The sequence below is a fragment of the Ictalurus punctatus genome, chromosome 20 (genome assembly GCF_001660625.3).
Source record: "Ictalurus punctatus breed USDA103 chromosome 20, Coco_2.0, whole genome shotgun sequence".
NCBI classification, from domain to species: Eukaryota; Metazoa; Chordata; class Actinopteri; order Siluriformes; family Ictaluridae; genus Ictalurus; species Ictalurus punctatus.
Genome location: NC_030435.2, coordinates 4,923,451 through 4,945,355, shown reverse-complemented (window position 1 = coordinate 4,945,355; position 21,905 = coordinate 4,923,451). Strand labels below are relative to the sequence as shown.

Here is a 21,905-nt window from a genome sequence, read left to right as displayed (position 1 = left end):
AATAAATAAATAAATAAAATTAAATAAAATAAAAAAAAACACACCCCATGCTGATGCATAAAATCTTGAACTTTTGACAGAACATAACTCTGTTAAAGCAACGTACCAGCCAAGATGGTCTGAGCAAGGCTTTAGCTAATGTTGGGAAAGATGGAGGAGAAAGTAATCCCACTTGTCAAGGGAAATCCTGTGGATAAAAATCTATAAGGGCAGCTCACGGTGATGCTCGGCCCTGGTGCGCTGTCGCGTGTGCATTACTGAGATTACTGATGTACATATAGATGATGCGTATCATTGCGCTTTCTGTCGGATGCCCAAAAAAGCGGACCTGTGAATGCGGCAGTTTCGTGCCACCCTTTGGCGCATTACCTGCAAAGATTTGGAGCTCGGCTGCAGGGGTTTGATGATGAGCTGCCGGCCGAACGTGTAAAGTATCCTGTCGGAGTCTGGACCCCAAGCCACGGAGTACACAGGACATCCTGAATGAGGTAGAGAGAAGGACAGAAGACATTCAGAAAGACAAAACGATTCATCTCTTTGGATATCGGACAGCACAGCACAGTGCGGAACACAGTGGGCCATTTCAACTTGTTGAGTCGGCGACTTAAGTCCAAAAGTTACGTCAATATTTACAGTATCGGGTTACGCGTAAGCTTAAATTGACCTTCTGAGAGATTATGCAAATCACAACGCCTCCGAGGTTGCCAGATTATTCTTGAAGAGATGGTTCTGAGGCAGGGTTTTCCCCAATAACACACGCGCTTGCCTTTAAAGCCAAAAAATCTGAGACAGAATATTCGTACTGAAGAGGAAAGCGCTTTTCTTTTCTTTTTTTTTTGCCAGATGTAATATGATGCAACATAAAATCAACAGACAAATTAAAAATAAATAAGTGAGATTCTATAGAAATGAGAAAAGATGGCAAGCATAGTATAACGACAGCATGAACAAGCCTAATTTCAGTAATCATAAGCTGTTATTTGAGAGCTTATAGAATAGCACTTGATCCAGTACATCCTATTAATGTGAATTTCTTTTTTTTTTTTTTTTTTTAAGCCGTACTCTTGTGTGCATGACTTAATGAAGGCAGAGTGTGTGTCGACGTGTGCATGGAATAACAGCTATTTTATCGCACTTTCATTCTGCCATGGTTCAGAATTGATCAAATAACAGCAATGGTTTTGATCATTCATTACACGCTCCTGGAAAGAAAACCTGCTCATGGTTTGAAGGATAAGCTGACCGAGCACTCCTCTGCTACTCGTACAGCTTAGTCTTGCTGTTTCAAATTTTATCCCTTAAAAAACAAATTCACCCCTCTACAGTATGACTAAAACGGATGACGGGACAGAGCACTTCGTTTGAGCAGTCCTTTGTCACTTTTCGTTTTTATTTTATTCGGTTTTACAGCAGACGATAAGAGGCACTGACAAAAGAGGAGCTCTTTTATACAAAACCTTAAAACGTGTGTCGTTTCGAGCCGCTGCACACGGCTGTACCCCGGAGGAATGCAAAGAGCAAAGCAATACTGCACACATCAGAGCACACCACATGAAGAGAGGCAGCTAAGCAAGAGAAACCTGGCTGGAACAAGACGTGTGCACGTGTGTAAGAAAGAGAGAGACTGACATTTAACCCTGCCCCAGGTGCTTGTGGTTTCTCACAAATGCCAAAAGGTCACATGGTCTTGGGCTGACAGAAGGCAACGGGAGCGGAGGGTGATGAGTTCCCGCTGCTCTCCCTCTACACACCTCCCCCAACCTCAACCCCAGCACCACCCCCATCCTTCCATCCCTCTCTCTCTCTCTCTCTCTCTTTACTCCCAGATGGGTCAGGGTTACATCATCACTCTTCCAAACTCAACAACGGCCCCCAGCTGTACCTGAGACTCCTCCCACAGAGAATGAGAGAGGGAGCAAGGAAGAAAGAACAGACAGAGCAAAGAAATAAAAAGAAGAGAGAGAGTGCAGATTTATGAGAGACAGTGAGAGAGACACACACAGAGACACATGCAAACACAACTACACACAGAGAGAAAGACATAGAGGAAGACACACACGCAGTATGAGACCAAGAGCGAGAGACAGAGATACAAAGACAGGCAGAGAGAGACACAGAGAAACACACAGAAAGAGATACACAGATAAAAAGACACACGCAGCGAGACAGAGAGACACAGAGAGAGAGACACAGAGAGACACAAACACATAGAGAAACAGACACAGGGAATGATTGAAGACACAGCAAGAACACAGCAAGACAGAGAGAGAGAGAGAGTGAGAGAGAGAGAGAGCGAGAGAGAGAGAGAGAGAGAGAGAGAGAGACACACACACACACAGAAACAGAGAGAGACATAAAGAGAAACACAGAGAAACAGACACAGAGAGAGAGAGAAAGAGACACTATCAAAGAGAGATTGTGAGACACAGAGGGACACACTGCAGCAAAAACACACAGAGAAACAGAGACATAGCGAGACACAGAGAGACACAGTAAAAGAGACAAAGAGAGACACACACAAACACAGAGAGAGAGACACACACAAACACAGAGAGAGAGAAACACACAAACACAGAGAGAGACGCACACAAACACAGAGAGAGACACACACACAAACACAGAGAGAGAGAAACACACAAACACAGAGAGAGACGCACACAAACACAGAGAGAGACACGCACAAACACAGAGAGAGACACACACAAACACAGAGAGAGACACACACACACACACAGAGAGAGACACTCACAAACACAGAGAGAGACGCACACACAAACACAGAGAGAGAAACACACAAACACAGAGAGACACACAAACACAGAGAGAGACACGCACACAGAGAGAGACACGCACACAAACACAGAGAGAGAGAAACACACAAACACAGAGAGAGAGAAACACACAAACACAGAGAGACACACAAACACAGAGAGACACACACACAAACACAGAGAGAGAGAAACACACAAACACAGAGAGAGACACACACAAACACAGAGAGAGACACACACAAACACAGAGAGAGACACACACACAAACACAGAGAGAGACACGCACAAACACAGAGAGAGAGAAACACACAAACACAGAGAGAGAGAAACACACAAACACAGAGAGAGAGAAACACACAAACACAGAGAGAGACACCCACAAACACAGAGAGAGACACCCACAAACACAGAGAGAGACACGCACAAACACAGAGAGAGACACGCACAAACACAGAGAGACACACACAAACACAGAGAGAGACACACACACAAACACAGAGAGAGAGAAACACACAAACACAGAGAGAGACACGCACAAACACAGAGAGAGACACGCACAAACACAGAGAGAGACACGCACAAACACAGAGAGAGACACGCACAAACACAGAGAGAGACACGCACAAACACAGAGAGAGACACGCACAAACACAGAGAGACACACACAAACACAGAGAAACACACAAACACAGAGACACACACAAACACAGAGAGAGACACGCACAAACACAGAGAGAGAGAGAGAGAGAGAGAGAGAGAGAGAGAGAGAGAGAGAGAGAGAGAGAGAGTATAAATCCTGAGCCTGTTTTGGTGTAGTTGTGTAGTTCGACTTTGATTAAATGTAAAGCCTGCTCTGACTGACTCATTCCTGAAGACAGAAGTGCATCCTCAAACACAGGTTTGTTCTTTTGGTTGAAACACACAGTCTACAAGGCCAGGAGCTTATTATCCCGACTGTAGAAAGGATTTAACAGCAACATCATCTTAAGCCTTAACTATTAACGAGCATCATCAGTGCGCATCCTTCAGCAGCGAGCCTTCTCCCCGGGTCGATACGTGAATAATAAAGAACAATCCAGGGCCTTTCCAGAAGCTTCTAATGACATCAATTAGATAAAGTGCGTTTAAGACTTCAATTCCCCGATGCAACACTTAATAAGAGAACCGTGTGTACTGAACAGAAAACCAGGGTCATTAAACATAGTTTTTATTGTGTTGAATAAAATGCCACTCCTTTGAAACTTGACGGTGCTTAGAATAGAATAGAGCTTACGCGTTCATGCCTTTCACGTCGGGATCCAACAGTACACTCTAATAGTCTGACGTGAGTCTAACTCTGAGTCAGCGTGTAATATTGGGAGATATTAAATCATCCAGTCAGAGTGAGCGAGTCTTAGAAAGCCAGATGCTGAAGGCAATAAAACGCCGAAAACAGCACAGTCATTAGGAGGTTTTGTTTCTTTTTGCTCACTTAGTAAGGATCTCGAACACAAGCAGCTTGCTCAGAATGCAAGAATCATGCACTACATTTAGGGATGCATCAATACCATTTTTTCCCAGCATGCTTTTTGGTATTTGTTAGCACTAATACTGCTACCCAAATGAGTAACCTACTTAGTATCAAGCAATCTGGTGCACATACTATGGAAGGTTTTCTTTAGCTTTGTTTATGTTGCTATGCAGCATGCTTCTAGCAATCAACTCCTCATGCTGTTTAAGATGTTATGAGGTTCAAACAGTATCTTTAATAGACATTGGGAGGAAGGGTGTCCTGAGTGTGTATAGCAGAATCAGCAGCGGCCGTGCTCCACCTTGACTAGGATGCAAAGTGTAGAACCCGGGGGAGGGAAAAGGAAGCGTCCCTGTCTCAGTGCTCGCCGAACTGGAGTGCTCACTCGAACATGCGAAGGTTTCTACGCGCTTGTTTTTTAATGACCGCTTTCTTAAGGTGTTTTCAGAACTGTAGACCTGTGTTTCGTTCTGAAACGGAGACTTGAATTGTTACAATATCGCGTTTTTTGCCTTGGCACGGTTCGCTTTCACAAGGCAACATTTCAAAGCGTACGTAAATGTGTTTACGCAAGTCACATGGGAGAAAACTGTCCTCTCATTGGTCAGAGCGCGCCTGTTTATGTACCGAGGTTCCGTCCATAACAATGTCATCCATCGAGACGGATAGACAGCAGCTCCGCGAGCTTATTGTGGCTCTTTTTAGCCGTTGTCATCAGTTCGAGCGGGAATTGATGTTTCACGGAGCGATTACGACCCATCTCCGTGAGATGCTCGCTAAACACCTTGTAAACCTCGATGTTTATATGTGTTTTTTAGGCATTTTATCTCATCTTTGGTCAAAGTTAGACCGCGATTCGTGTTGCGAGTCGTTAGCAAAACAAACACGCTTTTTATGTAATGCCATTCCCATCATGCATTGCTCTACAGCTCGGTTCATTAGGCCAGATGGTGGTTTTCTCACCACAAACGAACCACTCCAGAGTCCATTTGCAATCGGGCCAAGACCACCTTGTTCAGGTGGTCTCAGACTAGGGCTGGGTAAAAAATATAGATTCTCAGATTTTACTCGATCCTCAATGTAACGAAATGATGTCGATTCGAGAAATCCCCGAATCGATTCTTAATGCGCATGCTTTACTTGAGAGGATTGTATGTTCTATTGAAGTATTGAATGTAGTATTGAATGTTGAAATGGGTTTTATTTCTTAAAGATGTCTCAAGTTAATGAATTTCACTGTTGCACATTTCAATGGCTTTTTTTTTTTTTTACAGTAATGTGCATTGTGCAGTTTGTGCTTACCTTGTGTGCGTTGTGTGCACATGTTAATGATATCTTGCTACAATGTTTGTTACTCAAAGTAAAAGTAAAAAGTAATTAAACATAATTGTGTTGGCCCTATTGTTAACGTAAATGTGTATTTCAGTAATATAGCTAAGTAGGAGGATTTCAGTTACATTATATTAAAACATGGATTCCATGTCCGCAAAACTAACATTTTAAATGAGAAATTGATAACTAATCGAACTGAAATCGAATCGAAATCATATAAATAAGAATCGACTCGCCAAACTGGTTGCAATACCCAGCCTTATCTCGGACTGATTTCCGCACGTGATTGCCGTGTTCATATATGTCTAAACAAACTGAACAAAAGCAGAAAATGCAACAGGTTTCGAAACGAACGGTCCAATTGAGCCAGGTGTGAAAATGCCCTTACACTCTCTATTAAAGTTAACGTTTAAGCACCATATAATGTTTTATCGGGATACTTGTATTGTTGGAAGATGCTGTAGTTCCTTCTCCAGATATGAATTCAGAGCTTTGTGTTGATCACCACCATTCAACATGAAAATACATCCAGATCACGGTCATTTCATCGTCTGTTCGTCAGAGTGGAAACATACACAAGGCTTACATCACAGTATCGACTGCAGGTATTCGGGGAATTTTTTACAAGTACGATTAAATGTACATGTTATCTGACTTTTTGACTTTTACGAGGCCATATATCGTACGAGCTACCCATCCATTTCCTTTGTAGTGATACACACTGGAAGCAAACGTATTCGTACAGGTTTGTAGCGGACTTCTTTCACCCATAAACGAATATTGCACTTATTCCGATTGATTTCAACTGCACAACCCAGTTCCGATTACGTAATAATTTACAATGTCAGGCAAGATGTACGATGAAGTCCTTTCAGTACTGAAGTGCACATGACTTGGCATCCATTAGAGTACGGTGCATTAACACACTTTCCACTCTGCAAATGGGAAGCCCTTGGATTTTGGAGTAGCTTAATTTAACCTCGACATTCGACATCGATATGCAAGTTCTGGTTAATATATTCTCCACTTAACAGAGATTAACAGGGACTGCACACTCTTTCAACTGACTTGTTGCAGAAGTGTATCTCTCTTCATAAATCATTCATAAAATTCATAAAAATATATATTTAAAGTATGAACAGAAGGAGGCACCTAAAAGGATTAATTAGGGACTTTTTTCCCCCCAAGGGCAGTGTATTTGGATGTTTACGTCTATGACGTGTGTATATACAGCACTTATACTATAATCATTCCAGTTTTGTTGTTATTCAAATTCTTTTGTTTTATCCATTAACATTTTGTTTGGGTAACGTCTACACCCGGTCATGACATTGCCCGATTACCCTAAAGTGTTCACCTGTTCTGTGTCTTGACTTGATTACTTTTGTTATTTATGCCCCTTGTTTCTGTTCCTCCTCGCGAGGTCTTACCATGCTTCACTCTCATTATGTCCAATCCTTATAGTTTCCTGCGTTCCCTGTTTCTTTGTTACTCATAGCACTTCCTTGTTTGGACCTCACCAGTTTTTGCCCGTTATAATCCTGTTGTATTACCAGCAGAGGGGACAATTCCTAGTCTTCATCCTCTCCTGATAAGTTGTCTGTGTAAAGCAGACTGCTACTACTGAGCACAAAAAGGGTCTGATGTTCCACCATTTTTATTGAGTTCTAGTTCATTATCTGGCTATTAATAGTACACTACGTCCCGCAGTGTTTCCTAGTGTGAACGCAGTAAAAGTATGCCAAGTGTACTATTTAAGACACAGCTACACTGTAAAAAAAAAAAATCACAGGCAGTCCTTGAGAGACCCAAACCCCAGTTTCTTATGACCTCTCGTTTATCTTCATTTCAATGATTACAGCAATTTTGCTGATTGGTTGTTTTACACAAATTTCAAACTTTGTTGCTTGTAGTTTCCCCTTCGGGTGTGTAGAAACCAGTACTGCTGTCGCATGTGTGTATTGCGCTGTCTGGTGTTTTAAACGTTATGTTTTTCTTCCAGGAAATGGGAATTAATTGCAGGTAGGAATTGAAGACTGGGGAACGGTCAGACCACATGTAGGATTGGTCTGAGGAATCCTTTGAGCCGAGTGTTTGGATTTAGCGCTTTACTGTTTTACCCCAGAATTGAGAAAATCTCAGTTCAAATGTTAAATCATGGATATGTGTCATACATGTTCAGAGAAAATGATCGGCCTCTCACTCTGTCGCTTGTGAACATACGCTAAGATTGTGTCGAACGTCGCACCAAGATGTTACCACATAACATACCTTGTTGGGCCAAAGTGGACCTCAGCATCCCGCTTTTAGACCAGATCTTGATTTGGCCGTCCTCACCAGCTGGAAGGATCAGAATCGGAATTGAAAAATGATTTAAATTGTAGAATTCAATAATGTTTTCATATCCGTGTACAAAAGGTATAATTGCAGAAAATCCATATTCATTTGTATATCGTTTAGCAACAATATTCTCTTTATATAATGTTGTTCTCGTGCATGTCCGTTATAAGTAATATACACACGTGCACTTTGGAGGGAGAAAAAAAAAGAAAGTAAGATAAAAAGAAAAAAGGTAAACAGCAAACCTATGGCATGCTGAACACCTACAGTGTGTGTGTGGTTTTTAGTCTCTGTTTGAAAACACAGCAAAGGCTGTCGAAGCGTGTTATCTTACAATCAGTCATCTACTCATCAGCCCACAGTCACATTTACTCACACTTAAGGCAGAACATGTTTAGGTCATGAAGGGTGAACTAACTGAAATGTCATTCACATTGTCTTATATTATATGTAAATAAGCAACCTATTTTTATTTTAGTACTATCTTTGTTTTAGATTTTTTAGTTTACAAATTTTTTTTATTTTTATTTTTTGGAAAAAAGGTACCAAAAAAGATTTTAGATTCCCAAACATTAGTTTTCTAGCACAAAATTAAATGTTGCAGAAAATATGTTTGTATGTCAGTAAAGAAAGCAGCGTATTACGTACGAGACACTTTTCAGACAAAAAACACAATGAAGGCTGCTGGGTTTTGCTGCAAATATAAGAAGCGAGTGTGATTGTCAAAGTCTCCAGAAGACCTCAGTCTGGTTCTGCAATATGCTCAATAACACTTACAGCTCACTTCCTTATAAAACTGCACACATTGTACCGGAGACTACTATTTTTATTTTTATTTTTTTTGTCACACCAAATATTGAGTTTGTTTCCTTTACTACTGTTTACTGTATATTTTATTTAAATATAAACATTTAAATAAACATTTAATTTCATTATTTTTGAAGGCATATTTGCTCTACAGCATTACTTTGCATGTGTCTAAAATGTTTGCACAGTATTATATATATATATATATATATATATATATATATATATACACACACACATACACACATATACATATATATATATATATATATATATATATATATATATATATATATATATATATATATATATATATATATATGTGTGTGTGTGTGTGTGTGTGTGTGTGTGTGTGTGTGTGTGTGTGTGTGTGTGTGTATGTATGCATGCATGTATATACACACACACACACACATATATATATATATATATATATATATACACACACACATATCTATATTTATCTATATCTATATATCTATATCTATATATAGATATATGTGAGATGTATGTGTGTGTGTGTGTATATATATATATGGGTGTGTGTGTGTGTATGTATACATACATACATACACACACACACACACACGCATATATATATATATATGTGTGTGTGTGTGTGTGTGTGTGTGTGTGTGTGTGTGTGTGTATGTATGTATGCATGTATACACACACACACACATATACACATATATATATATATATATATATATATATATATATATATATATATATACACACACATACACACACACACACACACACACACAGTATATTTATTTATTGTGTATATTCCACTTAGGCTTGAACATTTTACGATAATACAAACAAACGTTTTATTGTGTGTGAGCGCTGGAGCGAAGGCTATTTATAGTTGTTTTGTCGGATATGCATTGCCACAATCCCTTGTGTGCTGCACTATAACTGTTCAGAATGGAGGTGACTGAAAATATACTGAACAAAACAGATTTTGAACAGGACCAACCAGTGATGAGAGCAGTTCCATCATAGTTCCAGCGACTTGCCAGCACGGCTCCTCGATGGGCCTCCACGCTCTTTTCAATGCGTCCCGTCTTAGACATCATGTGGAACTTACCTAAACAAACAAACAAAAAAGTACCAAGAACCTTTCATTTCATCATAAAAAATTTCGTGTTTTTCAAGATTTCATATTTTTGTTAATTAGCATGCTTGTTCTTATTTTAGAAAAGCTACACCCTGAGAATACTATATTGCGTAAATATCAGTTAGTCGTAAGAAATAATACTCTTGGAATTGTGCTGTTTTAGGAAAATAATCAACAACAATAACAGCACATCCACAACAAGTGTTTTCTTTTTCTTCTCCCTTATACCACAGCTATTTGCCAGTTATTACACATTTTATTTATTAGAGAACGTCAAATTGTACTTTTTCATCTGTTTATAGTTACATTTAATGTTTTGGAACGTCTCGTTCCTATTATCACTTATGTTATAGAAGCTATAAACAGTCATTCCCTTAGCTGCCTGTTTTTGTCTCTCTCTTGAAATTAATAAGGAGCTTATCATGTTACCAAGACTGTTACAAAGTGCTGACACTGGAGACTCCTTTCGTAAATCTCAAATCGATGATTAGATGTTAAAAAGCATCAGTCTTTAAAAGTCTGTCCACCATACAAGTCCCTGTAAATTATAACAAATTTGTAATAATAATGCAACAATAAAGTATTAGAACAAGTGCATTAATAGAACAGTTTAATTTGCCTTGCAGCTGACATACAGGATTTCGAGGCCTTCATTTGTGATCAAAAATGCTTGATATTTCTGCAGATTTAAAAAAAAAAAATAAAATAAAATAAAAAATTGCAATACAACTTGCGGCGTTTTTTTGTGCTTTTTCAGAAAACTACTTGATTTAGCGAAAGTGTTTTGCACGGTCTTTCGCAGTCATGTTTGTTGGTAAATGAGACCAAGTACTAAAGTACTAAAGATGCTTGCCATGAAGGGGTTGAATAATTATGAAAGTGGAGAAATCATCATAAGTTGCATTTTCAGTTGAATTTGCGGAAACCACTTGAAGCGTTCGTTATGTTGAACTTTTTCAATTGCTTTTGTTTGATGTGTTCATTGCAAACAGCTGAAAGTCTGTAAATCTTGACAATAAACCTGATTTGCAATGGTTGTTGAATAATTTTGATTGTAACTGTAGTCGTACTCATGTTCGATGCACATGAATCGAAGGGGGCTTTGACTGAATGTGTCTCGGCCCAAATCTGCGGAGAATTTGCGGTAATTTTGAAAACTTGAAAGCTCTTGCGAATATCGCAGAGTTTCCTTGATTGTGCATTGATTTCTGCGATCGCAAAATCCTTCAGTGACTAGGTCCCGACCGATCAGATTCGAGAATTCAACAACACTGTGGTATAAAACACAACCTACACTGTGTAAGCAGATTTGGTATAAAACGATATGTGATTCCACAAAATTCTTTTAAAAAAATGAATTAATCGATAAAAATGTTTATGTTAAAATAAATCGTTTTGTCTCGCTGATTGTTCGTGCGTGTTAAAAATTGCGCAATATTCCGATCAAATCCTGTCGATAACCTTCCAGCACAGCACCTGCATATGAAAGACGTACAGTCATTACAGACCTGTTAATAGCTCATGCCAATAAAAGCGATATTAATATAAATATTCAGAATATTTCGAATTTAAGGACAGACGTCATAGCTTTTACAATGGCAGATAGTGAAACTTTCTAAGCAGAACAACAGCCCTTTCTGCTGGTTTCCATATAAAATGGAAGTCTTTACATTCTGCTTTCCTCTAGGTAACATTTTAGCAAACGCTTAACACCAAACAGAAGAGTAAGCACAGAAAGTCTGCTGCTTAGATTAGACCAGTCTCCCTTGTGTTGGAGACAGAGGGCGATCAGGCATGGAGACAGTTATCAAAGACACTAGCCAACCATATACTTTGTGGTGGTGCATATTAAAAAATTCAGAATGCTCTATGTAATTTCTGGTTGCCTAAAACTGCAAATCAGCATGCTGCTGCTCTCTCCCGATGCTATATTTGGATCTCGACAAAACAAAAGCGAACCCAGAAAAGCAGGTAGTAAGTGAACGACTATGAAACGCACTTTTTTTTTTTTTTTTTTTTAGATGTAAAAATACAAAGCATTTCAGTTTCTCCTCCAAAAGCGTCAGTTTGTTCAGTGGTAAAGCTCAGTCCGTCAGCAGTGAGCGCCATGCCCAGGTTTGATTTGTATCTACACAGCTCCAGAGGCCTACGCGGTGACTGGGGCTGGAGCCAACCGCTAAACTTACTGTATGGCTTTTTCCCCCACCCACCAAAGCTAAACATCTGAGCTTTCTTTTTATTCAGTTCAGAGAGCAGGAGCTAAGAAGATGTGACATTTGAGAACTGAGGTAGGTGTGCAAGTTTCCACCATGAGATCCGTAGTGCGCACGTCTCTAAGGAAAAAAAAAAGAGTGGGTCAGAATTCACAATATTGTTAATCACGTGCGTGACTAGTGGTATCGAGAGACTTTGATCTGACTTCGATCTATCCCCTGAGACATGGCGGTAAATAAGTGACATTCAAATCATTTGCTCCTCAGCCTAACTCTGTCTCAGACGAAATGAAGATGTTCCACAAGGGGGGGGGGGGGGGGGAGGGGGGGGGAATAGACTGGGGAGGAGAAGAAAAAAAAAGAAAAAAAAAAGAATATTGAAGTCCAGGGGTGAGAGAAAGTCCACAGATTGAATAGAGTTTTCAACGCAACAGGGAGCTGCCAGACTAAATTACCGCTTCAGTTTGTGGGTGTGTTTATGCAACTCTACACTGCCATTAGTGTGGTGACCACACGTCATTTGCCACGGCCATGTGTCTCCACTCCATGTCTTCATGTGATAAGCGCATGCGACGCAGAGGTCAAAAGTAGGGAAATGTGCACAGTGCAAAGCAGAAGCCTCAAATCATATTTGTAGTATGGATCTAGCATTCTACAAGTCCACCACTAGCTAGGTAGCTCCTCTAGTTTTAACACATTATCAGGCAAAAATTAAAAACAAATCACAGTTAAATGTGAACGCTAATAATAATTAAACTGGAATTGAAGTGAGACAACCCACTCCATCAAATATAATTGGGGCAGTACATAACACTAAAAGTGGTGGCTATATTACACAGGTCCTGTCCCTAAGTAAAAAAAAGAGCTGATCACCTTGCTGGCAAAAATTGGCTTGAGAAATATACATTTTTTCCCTGTTCAGGATTTTCTGTTTTTCAATAAATAAATAAATAAATAAAATAATTCACAAGAATTTATTTATTCATCCAGAACGGCTAGCCTAAAAAGAACGATTGGAAAATAAGCATTTCCACCATTTCAGGTTTAAGGTTTAAAGTGCACCTATTATAGTATTTCAGATATTACCTTTCCTGTAGTGTGTTATATATGTAGCTGTCTGTGAATGTAAAAAGTCTGCAAAGTTTGAAAAATCAAAGTGCACGACAAACGAAGGAAGGAAGAAGGAATCGATTCTGAACAGCTGAAACGAGTCGTTAGTGATTCCAGACTTTACTTCCTGTACTAACCTACGTAGGTTTGTAACAAAAAGCCCCGCCTGTTGGTCTTCATCGGCTGCTTGCTGATGGCGGTAGACCAATCAGAACAGACTGGGACATCTGACCAATCAGAGCAGAGTATGCTCTCTGAATGGAGGCGTTTAGAATGAATCCTTTAGAACGGATCATTTAACGAGTCGTTTGTGACACTGGGGGAAAAAAAGGTAATGCTGCAATTTAAACTATGAGCACATTAGAGTGTTTTTTGACCTCGGATGCACGTAAATCTATTGTACAAGACCTCTAAAACAGTGCATAGTTTATGTACATCTGGAGGAATTACAGTGGCCACTATTAGATTGCATGTGAGAACCAAAACACCTCTATTCGTCTGGATCCCACGTCAAACTGTAAAGGTTTACTGAACACAAGGACAAGCTCTATTTCTCGGTTTCGCTTTCTGCCATCGTCATGATTGCCGAATCTCAAATCAAAAACTCTGAGCTTACGTTCAAAAATGTTTTACTAATCTTGAAAATCCAGAAGAGCGATACACAAAACAGACCATGCTGTAGGTCTGAAGGCTACACAAGAGGGTTTTTTAAAATTCACATACTAATCGTAGTAGGAAAACCAGTTAGTAGCTGCGTTTACATAGTACAACAATGATCCAATCTTAACCCGATTAAGACCATACTTTGATTAAGAAACTACCATGTAAACAGCAATTTTTAACTTACCTTAATCTAATTAAGGTCATACTCGAATTAAGCTCTAATCGAATTAAGACAGGTGGAGTACTCCTGCTTTAGTCGCAATATGGACATATATTACAGACATGTAAACACCTTAATCACATTATGAACGTCGTGTGAGAGTTTTCACCACATTTTACGTCAGGACACGATCACACACGGCAGTTTTACGTTTTACAGCAAACAAGAGAGCACGGCTGTGTCTCAAACCGCATACTTGCCTACTATAGGCCTGTAGTGGGGAAAAATACACGTATCTCGGCTACTATATAGACGGTAAGTACGCGGATTGGGACACAGCCCACGGCTTCAAACAGTTGTCTATTAGCATGTACAGCATGACAAATAATTAACTGCACTTAAAGCGTTCGTAAAAAAAAATTAAATAAAAACACCCAAAACTGTATACGGTACCATAACGAAGACCAACTGTATGTCGATACGTGAAATTCTGAAGGGACGTCGGACGGCGTGGCGCGGTGACGTAATGACGAGGGCTGTTAATCTAATGATGTTATAAACATGTAAAACGGGAATATGACAGGAGTATTCTAAAAACGACTCATGTAAACACCTTAATCACAATATTGTCTTAATCAGAATAAGGTCAATAATTAGATTACTGCTGTCCATGTAAACGTAGTCATTGTTAGTACGCAAAAAAAACAACAACAACAAAAAAACACACACACACAAAAAAACCAAACAAACATTATCTAGAATAATAAAATACCCAAGTATGCGATTTGAAACACAATACTAGTTATTTTGGTCAGGTGCACTGTGTCACATGGTGCTGTACTGCCAAACTATTTATGTTGTTATCACACCACATGGACATGCAATAATAGTAATATGTTAGAATATCAGCTGTGCAGTCAGGAACTGCTTGCTGGCAGTTTGCGAAAACTCAGATGGATGGTGAATTTTTAGGTGAGATTCTGCAGTAAACAAATTTTTTAAAAACAGTACATTTTCTATATAATCCTTTTACAAACTGGTTGTCAAATGTCCACAGTGCTCAAAGTGTTTGAGCGTGACCAGTAGAGCAAAAAAACCCAACCCTGCACTTTGAAACACTTTCTAATTGTAAACACTAACAACATGTAAAGTGTTAGATTTGACACTATAGTGTAGGCCTATTCCATCTTTCTACACCAAAAACTTCATAATTTATTCTCTTTTGGCGGAAGACTGCCTGTGTGAGGAAAAAGTGCCGTTGTGGTAACATACCTAATAAATGTAATTAACTGGTGTTAACTATATACTTGTCTAATGTTAGCCAAGTCAAACATACTGTACATTGGCAGATTTTATTTCATATTGATGACGTCAAAACATTCAGAGCACGGGAGATATGGGAAGGGGGTGGGGCTTCCTGGCCCTCAGTTAATATCGGAGAGATCAAAATACACCTGGACAAATGATTCCAGATTCAAACGTCTGACTCGTGTGTTGACTTGCACTAGTGTACTCCAATGTGAAAATGTCACGCTCCTGTGCAAAATACGCAAAAGGTTGGCAGGTCTGGTAATATAATATAATATAATATAATATAATATAATATAATATAATATAATATAATATAATCATTAAACGCTAAATGTCGAGTAAACGTCACTGGTTATCGATGGATATTGTGGCGGTGTAATATCGTGTAGAGACGATTGTATTGTTATATTGGGAAAGACGTTAACAGAAAAAAAATCTGCCCTGTCAGATCCTTTGATGAATACACAAATCCATTCATCCATCCATCCATCCATCTTCTATACCGCTTATCCTTCACTTCAGGGTCACGGGGAAACCTGGAGACTATCTCGGGGAGCATCAGGCACAAAGCGGGGTACACCCTGGACAGGGTGCCAATTGAATACACAAATATTCTATATTTTTCTCCGTTTCTAATGACGGGTAACCAGAGCAACATGAAAATGTACAGTGGAGATAACATTTCTACACAATCCTGTTTAAATTGCATTTTTTTGTGATGTAAAAATCTGATATAGCAAACAAAATAATTGAAGTGAAAAACAAATAGAAATGTTTAGGGAGACAATAACCTGGATGCATAAGTGTGCACACCCCTTAACTAACATTGTTGCTTGTAATACAGCACTTAGTCTTTTGGGGTAAGAGTTTATCAAACTAGCACATCTTGATTTGGCAATTTTATTCCACTCTTCCTTACAAAAATACTCCGGATCTAACAAATTGTGCAGGGATCTTCTGTGCACAGCCCTCTTCAAGTCGTTCCACAGGATTTCAATAGGATTCAGAAGAATACGAGAGATTGTTGTCACATGCAGGGAGAGAGCAGTACCTGCCAGAAGCTTTTTTTTTGTTGTCTCTTTTGGAGGGACATCTTGTACTTGCTGATGTCATTGCTGTGTCCCATTTACTCATATACAACTTGTTGATGATGGCATACATGGTGTTCCATGGTACATCTAATGCTTTGGACATAATTTGTACATTTCTTTTGGGCGGCTGTGGCTCAGGTGGTAGAGCGGGTTGTCCACTAATCGCAGGGTTGGTGGTTCGATTCCTGGCCCACGTGCTGAAGTGTCCTTGGGCAAGACACTGAACCCTAAGTTGCTCCCAATGGCAGGCTAGCACCCTGCATGGTGTGCGAGTGTGTTTGTGAATGAGAAACAGTGTAAAGCGCTTTGTAGAACTGCTAAGGTTCGAAGTAAATCAGTGCTATATAATTGCAGACCATTTACCCCTCTCCTGATCTACACCTTTCAACAATGACATGTTTTGTAGACCATGGCCTCAGCTGTCAGATGAAATCAAGATCTTTATTTGGAGTTAATCCGAACCACTTCTGATTAATCAGTTGTATGATAAATACTTTTGAACGTGACTGGTTCATTCTGAGCACGGTCACATGCCCCGATGTAAAACGGGTGTTCGCACTTGTGCTACTGGTTTTTCCGCTTGAATTTTGTTGGTTGATTTATTATTTACACAATCACAAATACCTGCAATTTTAACAGGGGTGTGTAGACTTTTAAAAAATATATATATATCCATTGAACGCTTTGTGTTATTGCCGCCAAAGGCCACACATTATTTTGGCAGTTTTTGTCCAATTTTAACATCTATTCCAAATACATGTTTGAAACATCATCTTGTCAACTATATTTCTGATCAGACACAAAACACAGAAGCTCAGCAGTCAAGAATGGTGGAGGTAGTGTCATGGCTTGGGCTCACACACCTGCTTCTGGAACAGGCTCACTAATCTTTATCGATGATGGAAGTCGTGATGGTAGCAGCAGAATGAATTCAGAAGTTTACAGAAATAATCTGTCTTCCAATTTACAGAGAAATCCATCCAATCTAATTGGGAGAACTTCATCATGCAGCAAGACAATGACCCAAAGAGCACTTCCAACTGAAAAAAGTACTTCATCGGGGGGGCTTGGTGCTTTTATTGAAAGCAAGGGATATGCGACCAAATATTAAGTGTTATTTACTTTAATTTACTATAAGCCTCTGTTCCTATACTTTTGCTCACCTAAAAATTGGGTGGTCTGATACAAATGGTTCTTGGTTGTTGTTTTTTTTTTTTACAGATCTAGATGTAAATATCACAAAATGAATGCTGAAAGTCTGATCTATCATCCCATTCATCTTTTGATCTCAAACCCAAATGTCTTCAATGTCTAGCGACAACAATACAACTGGCCTTGCTGTTCCAATATTTTCAGAGGGGACTGTAGATATGTAGGTCTTTCCTCATTCAAGTCAAGCCTGGTTTCAAATTACCAAAAATAACTCCCTAGCAGTGTTGCTGAGATAGCCGGCAAAAGGATGGACTTTATTAGAGGAACTCAGTAGGACAAAGTAATCAGACGTGGGCAATAAATAACACATAACTGTCTCTAATCCAACCTATGAAAAATGGGTCATTTGAAAGAGTTTGTGACACTAATATTACCCAAAATATTATTTACAATTACTTATGCTATTTATCTTTCGTATAAGAAAGCTAAACAGCAGAAAAATATTCCGAATTATTCATCTAGTGATTGGCATGGTCTTCAAATTATTCAGCAAAGGCAGGAAAATGTAAAGCAGTCTAAAGTTGAACTTAAACGTTTTTTAATTTCAACTTCGTGATGATGAAACTACGACAAAACATTTTTTTCTCTGGTTTGCCTCTGAACTTCGTGGGTTGGGAAGGGAAAAAATATGTTTGAAATCATTTGGCACTTTTCTGAAAAGTTCAGCTTTTTTTTCAACTTTTGAATGCAGTGGTCGCTTCCCATAGGATTAACATGTGGGTCCAAAAAAAATAATATAAAATAAATCCCAAGTGTGAAAGCAGCCTGATATCATTAAAGAGTCCTGCAGTGAAGAAATATAAGCAAGATATTACCATCAGTACTGGTGAGGGCGAAGATTTCTGCCAAAGCTTGCTTCTTCCCAGCTATAGTCTTGGGAAACCAGTGCATGTCGACAGGGTAGATGTCCTCCTGGAGCTTCACCACCACACTGGTCTCGCTCGTGAGCAGGTTCCATTTTAAAATCTGATGGTCTTCACTACAGGAATAGACTTCATCAGCTGTGATCCAGCCCACACAACTGACCAGTTCTTTATGTGCACAGCTGTTAAGGCAAACATCTAAAGCGTTTTACATTTACCTTATGGACAAGTTAATGTAAATATCAACCATACCCGGGGAAAATAAGAGTTAACACATGCTAGCTCCAACCTTGTAACTACTAATACAGGCCCTTGTTATCTAAAAACTGGACTATGTCAACGAACTACTCTCGGGCCTCCCAGCCAGCTCCATCAAACCCCTTCAGATGATTCAGAATTCTGCAGCGCGCCTCGTCTTCAACCAGCCCAAGAGAACCCATGTCACACCCCTCTTCATCTCCCTCCACTGGCTTCCTGTAGCTGCCCGTATCAAGTTCAAGGCCTTGATGCTCACGTACAAGACCTTGTCAGGAACAGCACCCCTCTACCTGAACTCTCTCCTGAAGGCCTACGTTCCCTCACGCAATCTGCGATCGATTAGCGACCGACGTTTAGCAGTTCCAACTCAGCGTGGCGCAAGGTCCCTTTCCAGAACCTTCACACTAACTGTTCCTCAGTGGTGGAATGCACTTCCAATCTCAATCCGGACCACAGAGTCTCTCACCATCTTCAAAAAACAGCTAAAGACCCACCTCTTCCATGAACACCTAACCAACTCATGATAAAAAAATTTTTTTAAAAATTGCACTCACACCTCTACTCTGCACTTTGCTTCTTCTGGAATTCAATTAATGGATCTTGTATGGTAGCACTACTTGTATTGTTCTCTGCTTGATATATCGCTTTGCTTGTATCTTTCTCATTTGTAAGTCGCTTTGGATAAAAGCGTCTGCTAAGTGAATAAATGTAAACGCAAATGTAGTTAATGACTGATGCCTGATATAGTGCCTAGTCAGCCTGGCTCAAGATCCCTTTCCAGAACCGTCAAAGTGACTGTCCCTCAGTGGTGGAATGAACTTCCAACCTCAATTTGCTGAAACTGTCACTATCTTCAAAAATGGCTAAAGACCCACCTCTTCCATGAACACTTACCTAACCCCTAACTACACCCCCCCCCAATAGAAAAACAAAACAACAACCATTCCGCACTTACACCAGCTCCTACACCTCTACTCTGCGCGCTTTGCTTCTCTAGAACTCAAATTAAAAATCATGTATGGTAGCACTATTTATATTGTTCTCTGCTTCATATGTAGTCGCTTTGGATAAAAGCATCTGCTAAATGAATAAATGTAAATGTAAGCTTCAATCGTTGGCCATTTTTATTTTCAACATGTGAAATCATTTGAATAAGAGGAGTAAAACACTTCAGGATGTGCTGTTATAGGAGAATAATCAAATTCAGGATGGGAATAGTAATACCACGTCATCTTAGGCTGTATTACACCACCTCGTTGTTGATTAGTTTAATATAACAGCCCTAAGTTTTCTACATCGAACAAAGCAACCAGCAATAATAAAACACTTTCTAACACTCGTACCAGCACCACACACACTTCATGCTGCTTCAATGTCATTCCACCAACACGGATAGTATCTTGTCAAGGGTTCCTTTATCACTGACAAATTGTGCATAGGACTAAAGCCAGTATACCTACAAAAGTACTGATAAAATGACTGCCAATTATTGTTGCTACAAAAGACATAGACTTAATGTGTCCACTGAGTGGGTTATAGTTCTTGTGAATCTACAAAAGTCTTCAAAATTCACACATTTTTTGTGAATGTGTAACATTCAAAACTCTCTCTCCATGTGAACGAACATCCATAAGTGGATTGGCAATATGCCAAATTGTCCCAAGGTGTGAATGAGTGTGCAAATGTGTAATTTTACTTTTTTTTTTTGGTTGCTTGCATTCCCTTCTGAATAGGGACACAAACAAGACACATCAATGCACACTGCCTCGTGTAAGTCAATTTGAGTTCAGTGTCACATGCATAATGCTGGAATTTAACCGTATTGAAAGATGACTCACAGAAGATCAATGTATTCAGCTTAATTTTTGTATATAATTTATTCTTTACACTTGTATGTGGCATCGCAATGGCTCTATAGTAGACAGTAGATAGTCAAGGCGATGCTGGCTGTGTTTACATACACAGCTAATTCGATAATGAAAGGATATGCTTTGGCTCCTTCAGCAGAGATGTTTTGAATCTCATTCTGTACTTTCCTGTCGAGACAAATCCAGCTCCAGTGGACAGACCTGCAGGCAGATAAACTGACTAACATAAGAACACAACTTTCTACAAAGTGAAATATTACACAACTTATACACACCACCCACTGGTCTTGATTCCTTTTATTTACATAGTATTTGGTGTATTGCAATCTTACTGCACTTGATTTTATTGTTTTGTTCCTTTGGTACCTTATTAGCAATTTACTCAAAACACACACACACACACCCCCCCCCCCCCCCCAGCATGCCTTGAAAGAATAAAAAAATATCAATAAAAGAATAAAATGACAAATAAGCCTTGACTTGATCTGATTCATGTCTATGAAGAAGTAGCCAAGGGAAGGCATGGTAACTGACTTACAACGTGTATATCGACAGCTTACACGAATAAACGTTACTTGTTAGTCTTATCGTGACATTAATAACTGCGAATCTGCAATAAATAAATAAATAAATAAATGAATGAATGAATGAATGAATGAATGAAGAAATAAATTAAAAAACGGTTAGCATGATTTCTTTTTCCTACTGTAGCGTGCCAGATCCCGTTGCCACGGTAACGCGTTGGCTAGACCTCTCTTTAGGTGTTACTCATCCCCCTAGCAACGTAGCTAACTGTTAGAAAAACTAAGACCGTCTCCGATATATAAATGTGCAGAAATAGAGAAAAACCTGTAAAAATGTCTACAAACGCTAAGCTCAAACTTAAAGCACAGAGCGAACTGACAGAGTATACACACTTACTCTTGTTTTCTTACTGCTAAGCTATCAAGCTTCTCCCTGTCTTTTACTTCGCCAGTTTGTATCGCGAGATCAGGCGTTTGTGTCGCGAGATCTTAAAAAAATCTCCTCACGGGTATGTTCTCGCGATAACTGCGTAAACTGCCATGGCAACAAACATTTATAGTGTTGCTTGTCCGAACAAGCAAAGGTTTCTACACGTTGGTTTGTTTAAATATATCCAAAATAACCCATAATTATTTATCACGTTGAGGAAGAAAAAAACCCCTCAACAAATCCCCAATTCTCAGTGAACTGAGTGTAAAACCTGGCGAGCACGCGCAGTCACCCTTTTTTTTTTTGAATTTGTGCT

At 39.4% G+C, this 21,905-nt stretch overlaps 1 protein-coding gene across 4 annotated transcripts in view; it reads right to left on the bottom strand.

Moving 5' to 3' along the window:
- The window catches only part of ift80 (intraflagellar transport 80 homolog (Chlamydomonas)), an 86,406-nt gene that overhangs the window by 62,248 nt on the left and 2,253 nt on the right, over positions 1-21,905 (bottom strand). For 2 of the 4 annotated variants that reach the window (XM_053688651.1, XM_053688648.1), the window contains exons 2-6: positions 20,757-20,836; positions 18,462-18,684; positions 9,746-9,856; positions 7,885-7,953; positions 370-479 (exon numbers count right to left, since the gene is read on the bottom strand). In XM_053688651.1, the coding sequence (XP_053544626.1) occupies positions 370-479; positions 7,885-7,953; positions 9,746-9,856; positions 18,462-18,684; positions 20,757-20,836 (593 nt within the window). Of the gene's footprint in view, positions 1-369; positions 480-7,884; positions 7,954-9,745; positions 9,857-18,461; positions 18,685-20,756; positions 20,837-21,552; positions 21,888-21,905 lie in introns of those variants that run through there. The other 2 variants (XM_053688650.1, XM_053688649.1) reach the window with 2 other exon arrangements.